Raw genomic sequence first — 10549 nt, 5'->3', positions numbered from 1 at the left:
ATTAATCAAAACGAATGGCTGAAGATGTGGTGCATACGAGAAGGCTTCACCTATCTTGATCATTGGACCACATTCTACAACGAGGACTATCTGTATAGACGGGATGGACTGCATTTAAATAACAAGGGAAGCAGTCTACTCGGAGAAAAGATCCTCGAGCAGGTTCATAAGCATTTAAACTAGAAAGGAAGGGGGGAGAAATCAACAAAAAAACAGAAGGGAGACCGCATCAAAACAAGAACAACAACTCAGGTAAGACAACCATTAAATGTATTTATCTAAATGCTAGAAGTATCAGAAACAAAATTCTAGAACTTGAAGCTACTGCACTAACAGGTAACTATGATGTGATAGGTGTTACAGAAACGTGGTTATCTGAGAGTGATGGGGACGAATATAATATTTGTGGGTATACACTGTATAGGAAAGACAGGCAGGACAGAAGAGGAGGAGGGGTAGCGCTATACATAAGAAACAGTCTTGAAGCCCAGGTGTTAAACCTGGACAAAGAAAATAAAACCGAATCAATATGGGTCAGAATAACAGACAAAAATTCAAAAGGCATAATAATAGGAGCATGCTATAGACCGCCAGATTCAGACGGTGAGCACAATAATCTGTTATACAATGACATTAGAAATGTGTGTAGCAAAGGAGAAGCCATACTAATGGGGGATTTCAACTTCCCCCAAATAAAATGGGAAAACCCGGTGGGTAGCGCGAAGGATGAAATAGAAATGGTGGAAATGACAAATGACTGCTTCCTAACACAATTTGTGAAGGCACCCACTAGAGGGGAGGCATGCCTTGATTTAGTCTTTTCAAATAACGAAGATAGAATAACTAAAACAGAGGTCAGAAAACCACTGGCAAACTCAGACCACAACATGGTCTCATTTGAAGTGTTTTTTAAAACCCCAAAAGTAATGACTAAAGCTAAGGTTTACAATTTTAGAAAAGCAAACTATGAAGGTATGAAACAGAGACTAACAGAAGTAGATTGGAGTAAAATAGAGAAAACACCCACAGAAGAAGGATGGTTGTTCTTCAAAAATGTAGTACTAGAGGCGCAAAACAATTATATCCCTAAAGTAGACAAATCTAAATGTAAAACTAAATTGCCAAAATGGTTTAATAGATCAATTAAAAAAAATATTCAGCGAAAAAAGGCACTTTACAGAGCATTAAAAAAGGACCAAAAAGAAAGTACACAGAACTGCAAACGCAAGTCAAAAAGGAAGTTAGAAAGGCCAAGAGAGAAATAGAAATAAACATTGCTAAGGGAGCTAAAACCAATTCCAAAATGTTTTTCCAATATTACAACAGCAAGAGAACATTCAAAGAGGAGATTAAATGTTTAAGAGATACAAATGGCAAAATCGTAGAGGAAGAAAAAAAAATAGCAAATATGTTAAATGATTACTTTTCACAAGTTTTTACAAAGGAAGATACTGACAACATGCCCCACATGTCATCCAGTTCCTATCCAGTTTTAAATAACTTTAGCATAACTGAGGCAGAAGTGTTAAAGGGACTAGGAGCTCTTAAAATAAACAAATCCCCTGGGCCGGATGAGATCCTCCCAGTAGTACTCAAAGAAATGAAAGAAGTAATTTACAAACCGCTAACCAAGATCATGCAGCAGTCTCTTGACACAGGGGTGGTACCGACAGACTGGAAAATTGCAAACGTAATACCGATCCACAAAAAGGGAAACAAAACTGAACCAGGTAACTACAGACCAGTAAGCCTGACTTCTATTATATGCAAACTTATGGAAACTATAATAAGATCCAAAATGGAAAATTACCTATATGGTAACAGGGTACTGGGAGATAGTCAACATGGTTTTAGGAAAGGGAGATCGTGTCTAACTAACCTGCTTGATTTTTTTGAGGATGCAACATCGATAATGGATAATTGCAAAGCATATGACATGGTTTATTTAGATTTCCAGAAAGCTTTTGACAAAGTCCCGCACAAAAGATTAATTCTCAAACTGAACGCAGTTGGGATTCAAGGAAACACATGCACATGGATTAGGGAGTGGTTAACATGTAGAAAACAGAAAGTACTGATTAGAGGAAAAACCTCAGAATGGAGTGTGGTAACCAGCGGTGTACCACAGGGATCAGTATTAGGTCCTCTGCTATTCCTAATCTACATTAATGATTTAGATTCTGGTATAGTAAGCAAACTTGTTAAATTTGCAGACGACACAAAAGTAGGAGGAGTGGCAAACACTGTTGCAGCAGCAAAGGTCATTCAAAATGATCTAGACAAGATTCAGAACTGGGCAGACACATGGCAAATGACATTTAATAGAGAAAAGTGTAAGGTACTGCACGCAGGAAATAAAAATGTACATTATAAATATCATATGGGAGATACTGAAATTGGAGAAGGAATCTATGAAAAAGACCTAGGAGTTTTTGTTGACTCAGAAATGTCTTCATCTAGACAATGTGGGGAAGCTATAAAAAAGGCTAACAAGATGCTCGGATACATTGTGAAAAGTGTTGAATTTAAATCAAGGGAAGTAATGTTAAAACTGTACAATGCACTAGTAAGACCTCATCTTGAATATAGTGTTCAGTTCTGGTCACCTCGCTATAAAAAAGATATTGCTGCTCTAGAAAGAGTGCAAAGAAGAGCGACCAGAATTATTCCGGGCTTAAAAGGCATGTCATATGCAGACAGGCTAAAAGAATTGAATCTGTTCAGTCTTGAACAAAGAAGACTACGTGGCGACCTAATTCAAGCATTCAAAATTCTAAAAGGTATTGACAGTGTCGACCCAAGGGACTTTTTCAGCCTGAAAAAAAGAAACAAGGACCAGGGGTCACAAATGGAGTTTAGAAAAAGGAGCATTCAGAACAGAAAATAGGAGACACTTTTTTACACAGAGAATTGTGAGGGTCTGGAATCAACTCCCCAGTAATGTTGTTGAAGCTGACACCCTGGGATCCTTCAAGAAGCTGCTTGATGAGATTTTGGGATCAATAAGCTACTAACAACCAAACGAGCAAGATGGGCCGAATGGCCTCCTCTCGTTTGTAAACTTTCTTATGTTCTTATGTTCTTATGTAACAGAGGAGAGGATGAGAGTGAGCCAGAGACCCAACACACCACAAGAGAGTGTAACAGAGGAGAGGATGAGAGTGAACCAGCGACCCCGCACACCACAAGAGAGTGTAACAGAGGAGAGGATGAGAGTGAACCAGCGACTCCGCACACCACAAGAGAGTGTAACAGAGGAGAGGATGAGAGTGAGCCAGCGACCCAACACACCACAAGAGAGTGTAACAGAGGAGAGGATGAGAGTGAGCCAGAGACCCAACACACCACAAGAGAGTGTAACAGAGGAGAGGATGAGAGTGAGCCAGAGACCCAACACACCACAAGAGAGTGTAACAGAGGAGAGGATGAGAGTGAACCAGAGACCCAACACACCACAAGAGAGTGTAACAGAGGAGAGGATGAGAGTGAACCAGCGACCCAACACACCACAAGAGAGTGTAACAGAGGAGAGGATGAGAGTGAGCCAGAGACCCAACACACCACAAGAGAGTGTAACAGAGGAGAGGATGAGAGTGAACCAGCAACCCCACACACCACAAGAGAGTGCAACAGAGGAGAGGATGAGAGTGAACCAGCGACCCAATACACCACAAGAGAGTGTAATAGAGGAGAGGATGAGAGTGAGCCAGAGACCCCACACACCACAAGAGAGTGTAACAGAGGAGAGGATGAGAGTGAACCAGCGACCCAATACACCACAAGAGAGTATAATAGAGGAGAGGATGAGAGTGAACCAGTGACCCCCTGCACCACAAGAGAGTGTAACAGAGGAGAGGATGAGAGTGAACCAGCGACCCCACACACCACAAGAGAGTGTAACAGAGGAGAGTATGAGAGTGAGCCAGCAACCCAATACACCACAAGAGAGTGTAACAGAGGAGAGGATGAGAGTGAACCAGCGACCCCACACACCACAAGAGAGTGTAACAGAGGAGAGGATGAGAGTGAGCCAGAGACCCAACACACCACAAGAGAGTGCAACAGAGGAGAGGATGAGAGTGAGCCAGAGACCCCACACACCACAAGAGAGTGTAACAGAGGAGAGGATGAGAGTGAGCCAGAGACCCAACACACCACAAGAGAGTGTAACAGAGGAGAGGATGAGAGTGAACCAGCAACTGCACACACCACAAGAGAGTGTAACAGAGGAGAGGATGAGAGTGAGCCAGAGACCCAACACACCACAAGAGAGTGTAACAGAGGAGAGGATGAGAGTGAACCAGCGACCCAACACACCACAAGAGAGTGCAACAGAGGAGAGGATGAGAGTGAACCAGCGACCCAATACACCACAAGAGAGTGTAATAGAGGAGAGGATGAGAGTGAGCCAGAGACCCCACACAGCTTAAGAGAGTGTAACAGAGGAGAGGATGAGAGTGAACCAGCGACCCCCTGCACCACAAGAGAGTGTAACAGAGGAGAGGATGAGAGTGAACCAGCGACCCCCTGCACCACAAGAGAGTGCAACAGAGGAGAGGATGAGAGTGAACCAGCGACCCAATACACCACAAGAGAGTGTAACAGAGGAGAGGATGAGAGTGAACCAGCGGCCCCCTGCACCACAAGAGAGTGTAACAGAGGAGAGGATGAGAGTGTACCAGCGACCCCCTGCACCACAAGAGAGTGCAACAGAGGAGAGGATGAGAGTGAACCAGCAACCCCACACACCACAAGAGAGAATCTAAACTATGATGCTAAAGAGCAAGGATCACTGACAGGGACAGAACATAAGAGTGATGCATCACACAATAATGCCCTTTATAGAGGCACCTGGGATTGTAACTGTACTGGTCTCTCTTACACTTTCTTGTCTAGTATCTCATTAATAAAGTCCTTTAAAACAAGTTTTCCAACTAGACTTCTACAGTAACAGAATGGGGTGTGTATTTTCTTCTCTTGATGGGACCTTTAATGAACAAAGCTGTATGCAAAGGGTTAATTTGTATAAATGTAAGCAAACACATTCTTGTATTACAGAGATGTTCGTCTACAAAATACTATAGAAACCTTTCATGTATTTAAGATAGTTTGAATGGGCTGACACATTGTTAGAACATTTTGATTTCCAAATGCATTTAGTAATAAACATGGAGAGTTTAGTTTACAAAGAATATAGACACAGTGGTTTCCTCTTGCATTACTAAATATTTAGATAAATTGTTCCATATGAAAGTTATCATGTACTGGCACAGAAAACAATCTGAATATGCTCCCTCCCTTAGAAAAGTTTACCACAGTGAAGCTGCACAGCAATGTTGCTTTTCCCATGGTTTTATAGTATACCTTTCTGAGGCTTTACAATGTCTATCCTGTATACAGTATGCTTTCACAATGCTTTATTATTATTCTTATTTATTCTTCAGCACTCTTAAGGAGTAGAACTGACACTGTTTTAAAATCACTTTGTTTTTACACTGTATATTTTACAAATATACTATAACAGGGAGAGATCTCTGCTGGCGTGTTCACGGGCTGCAGGAAGAGGGCGGCAGTCGTCCAACAACCGCCTGTGAGTCATGGCAGTGACGCGGGGAGGTGGGAAAGTGGGTGTGTGGATTTTTCCCCTCTCTGAATGGCTGAGAGGCGCGTCCTGGGAGATTGTTAGCCCTATAAATTAACGCTCTGTTGTTTCCTCAGCTCTGCCCACTTAGACGGGCCGAGAGTGTGGAAACTGTGATCCAATCAGTCGAAACAAAGAGAGTTTCACAGCGAGACAGAGAGAGCGGGGAACCCTTGGGCAGACCCCGGCATATTGTAAAAGAGCAGGCTAGTTAGCCTACAGAGTAGGACGGTGATCCGGGTTGTGCGTGTAGCGGAGACCGGGATAACGCTGCCGAGTGCAGCACCTTTTATTTGTAGTTTTATTACTGTTTTATTTTCCATTGTTCTTTTCGCCTTTTCATTATTATTTCTTTGAGCACCTGTGAGTGCACTTGCTGTTCACGTACCAGCTGTGGTATTTCCGTGGTGCTGTCTATCATCGTTGATAGGCAGCCCATGGTCAACAGTGCCCTCTGAGGGAAAAAGCAAGAACTGTTCGCAAATAAAACTGGGCACCTGGGTGGTGTTTTCAATTACACCTGTCTGTCTCCTAGTCAGTGAATTACCCACACCCCTTCCACATATACATATTATCATTATCTATCAATCTACCTGTCTACCTGTCTATCTATCTATCTATCTATATATATATATATATATATATATATATATATATATATATATATATATATATATATATATATATATATACACACACACACACACAGAGAGAGAGCTGGTGTGCTGTGGGGTTTTTGGATTATCTAGCTGATGCACTGTAGAGTGCTGAATTGTGGTACTCAATACAAGACTTTTAGCCATAGCTGTATTTTTAAGCACATACATGTGTGTTGAGAGTCTAATGTACAATACAATAGTTATTCCGAGACGTTTTGATGTGAAACATGTCATTTAATGGTACACAGAAATCGGTTTTGCAAGTACTTACACAGTTTTCAACTTTGACAACACCAGATCATTATAAAGACTTGATAATACTAGACAACAATGCATTGCAAATGGAAAGGCTTTACAAAACTTGAACCATTCCCACGACATACAACACTTACACCTTGAACCATTCCCACATGACACACAACACTTACACCTTGAACAATTCCCACACGACACACAACACTTACACCTTGAATCATTCCCACACGACACACAACACTTACACCTTGAACCATTCCCAAACAACACACAACACTTACACCTTGAACCATTCCCAAACGACACACAACACTTACACCTTGAACCATTCCCAAACAACACTTACACCTTGAACCATTCCCACACGACACACAACACTTACACCTTGAACCATTCCCACATGACACACAACACTTACACCTTGAACCATTCCCACACGACACACAACACTCACACCTTGAACCATTCCCAAACAACACTTACACCTTGAACCATTCCCATGACACACAACACTTACACCTTGAACCATTCCCATGACACACAACACTTACACCTTGAACCATTCCCACACGACACACAACACTCACACCTTGAACCAGTCTCATGACACACAACACTTACACCTTGAACCATTCCCACACGACACACAACACTTACACCTTGAACCATTCCCACACGACACACAACACTTACGCCTTGAACCATTCCCACGACACACAACACTTACACCTTGAACCATTCCCACATGACACACAACACTTACACCTTGAACCATTCCCACACGACACACAACACTTACACCTTGAACCATTCCCACACGACACACAACACTTACACCTTGAACCATTCCCACAAGACACACAACACTTACACCTTGAACCATTCCCACACAACACACAACACTTACACCTTGAACCATTCCCACACGACACACACAACACTTACGCCTTGAACCATTCCCATGACACACAACACTTACACCTTGAACCATTCCCATGACACACAACACTTACACCTTGAACCATTCCCACACGACACACAACACTTACACCTTGAACCATTCCCATGACACACAACACTTACACCTTGAACCATTCCCACACGACACACAACACTTACACCTTGAACCATTCCCACACGACACACAACACTTACACCTTGAACCATTCCCACACGACACACAACACTTACGCCTTTAACCATTCCCACACGACACACAACACTTACGCCTTGAACCATTCCCATGACACACAACACTTACGCCTTGAACCATTCCCATGACACACAACACTTACACCTTGAACCATTCCCACAAGACACACAACACTTACACCTCGAACCATTCCCACATGACACAACACTTGTGACAGTTGCTGATGTCTTAACCATACAGTACATTTAGCTTAAACATCATCAAAATCGACATTCTTTTTTTACATTTGATGAGAGATACAGCATTAAATTCACATTTTGTTTTACAGCTCTTTTGGTTGTTAGTAGCTTCTTGATCCCAGAATCTCATCAAGCAGCTTCTTGAAGGATCCCAGGGTGTCAGCTTCAAAAACATTACTGGGGAGTTGGTTCCAGACCCTCACAATTCTCTATGTAAAAAAGTGCCTCTTATTTTCTGTTCTGAATGCCCCTCTATCTAATCTCCATTTGTGACCCCTGGTCCTTGTTTCTTTTTTCAGGTTGAAGAAGTCCCTTGGGTCGACATTGTCAATACCTTTTTGATATGATATTTATAATGCACATTTTTATTTCCTGCGTGCAGTACCTTACACTTTTCTCTATTAAATGTCATTTGCCATGTGTCTGCCCAGTTCTGAATCTTGTCTAGATCATTTTGAATGTCCTTTGCTGCTGCAACAGTGTTTGCCACTCCTCCTATTTTTGTGTCATCTGCAAATTTAACAAGTTTGCTTACTATACCAGAATCTAAGTCATTAACGTAGATTAGGAATAGCAGAGGACCTAATACAGTATTGATCCCTGTGGTACTCCACTGGTTACCTCGCTCTATTTTGAGGTTTCTCCTCTAATCAGTACTTTCTGTTTTCTACATGTTAACCACTCCCTAATTCATGTACATGCATTTCCTTGAAAGCTTTCTGGAAATCTAAATAAACTATGTCATATGCTTTGCAATTATCCATTATCGATGTTGCATCCTCAAAAAAGTCAAGCAGGTTAGTTAGACACGATCTCCCTTTCCTAAAACCATGCTGACTGTCTCCCAGATTACTATTCCATATAAAAGACTGAGCACTGCCTGTCAGTTTGTTCAGCCTATTTTTTTTTACACTCGCTCTATTAAGTAACAGCTATTGTAATCCCGTGCACTATGATAAAAAACAGCTGCTGTAATCCCATGCACTATGATAAAAAACAGCTGCTGTAATCCCATGCACTATGATAAAAAACAGCTGCTGTAATCCCATGCACTATGATAAAAAACAGCTGCTGTAATCCCATGCACTACGATAAATAACTGCGATTGTAATCCCATGCACCACGATAAAAAACACCTGCTGTAATCCCAGACACTATGATAAATGACAGCTATTGTAATCCCATGCACTATGATAAGTAACAGCTATTATAATCCCCTGCACTATGATAAATAACAGCTGTTGTAATCCCAGACACAATGATAAATAACAGCTATTGTAATCTCCTACACTGTGCTACATGTCAGCATTTGCTGGTTTACTGGGTTTCAATTGCAGACATTGTACTGAAGCAGTAAGAAGACAGCACATCAAGTGTACAAGGAGACATGGATGTTCCCAGACTAAGTGTAGGCTTATACTGTATACTAGAGAGGGAGGCGGCTGTCACGGTACACTCGTTTTCCCTTGGTTACAGCTATTATATGTCAAGTATAATTCATTGTTTTAAAGGTCATTTGCCAGTTTAAAGGGTTATAAAGCAGCTATAATCCCATATCTTAACTGTTGTATGCTTCCACATGCTGCACCAAGAAGGTCTCACTTATGCAGCTTGAAATATTACTTGTGCAGCGTGAAATACACATTTACTGTACATTTTTCTGATACTGTGCATTTTCTTTTGACATTTTCCTAATGGGAACTGAAAGTCAAATCTGGCCTCCACAGGATAATGAATCTCACAAACTTTATTTTTCTGAAACTCTATTGTAAAACATTACGTATAGTGCAGCAAAGGGCATTTATGTTTGAAAACTTCAGAATTTGCTGAATTGCAAAGCACATACTGACACATGTGGCATTTTGTTACAGTTAAACTTCATTTCCCCACTTCTTGATTCATGCTTTAATAAATATGTTGACATTTTAGTACAATAAATAATTTCCATATACACAGTAATACAAACTCAAATCCAGGAAATACACCACCAGTTTACTGAAGAACAAAGTGAGGTGTAGAACAAGACTGGGCTGGTGTTACACCAGTGAGGAGTCTTGGAGGCTTGATGCTCTTCTGGCCTTTGGGCTGCATTTAGTAAGCATGGAGATCTGGGTGGTAAAGTTGGTTCCGTTGCTTCCCATGGAAGGATGGTGATACTTTGTGTCTGTCCCTAGCAACCTCTCCAGATGCCACCTTCTCCATTTCCTCTTTATTTCTGCCTGAACCTAAAAAGCAAATAAACTGGCATGTAAGTGCAGTTGAAACCTGTCATCGATGAGCATGCTTGATTCCTGATGCAAGACATGGAGGTCTTTTACAACAGGGTGCCACCTTGTTGATACATTAACGAGTATTGCAACAGATGAAGACTGCATGCAGACTGGGGGACAGTCTTTGCTGCATTGAGTGTTCTACAGGCATTACTGCAGAAGCTTATTTGGGGGAGGGGAGTAAAATGAACATCAAATATCTATCTATCTATTTGAAAAAGAATACTCGGTAATTGAATCATTAGCAAGAATATTTCAGCTTCCACCTTTTTCAAATAGCATGGTAGAAATAGTCGGGTAGACTTTGGAAAGTATGTATAAACACATCAGGC

The 10549-nt window shown here is 41.4% G+C and overlaps 1 protein-coding gene across 1 annotated transcript in view; it reads right to left on the bottom strand.

The window, feature by feature from the left end:
• Nucleotides 1–8721: 8721 nt before the first annotated feature.
• LOC121309696 (vasoactive intestinal polypeptide receptor-like) overlaps nt 8722–10549 on the bottom strand; it is a 103876-nt gene continuing 102048 nt past the window's right edge. The window contains exon 13 of the mRNA XM_041242796.1: nt 8722–10172. Coding sequence (XP_041098730.1) covers nt 9984–10172 — 189 coding nt within the window. The 3' untranslated portion in view covers nt 8722–9983. The remainder of the gene's footprint in view (nt 10173–10549) is intronic.

The sequence above is a fragment of the Polyodon spathula genome, chromosome 3, assembly GCF_017654505.1.
Source record: "Polyodon spathula isolate WHYD16114869_AA chromosome 3, ASM1765450v1, whole genome shotgun sequence".
In the NCBI taxonomy this organism is placed as follows: domain Eukaryota; kingdom Metazoa; phylum Chordata; class Actinopteri; order Acipenseriformes; family Polyodontidae; genus Polyodon; species Polyodon spathula.
Note: the sequence above shows the minus strand (reverse complement) of the source record. Positions and strands in the feature narration are given on the sequence as shown.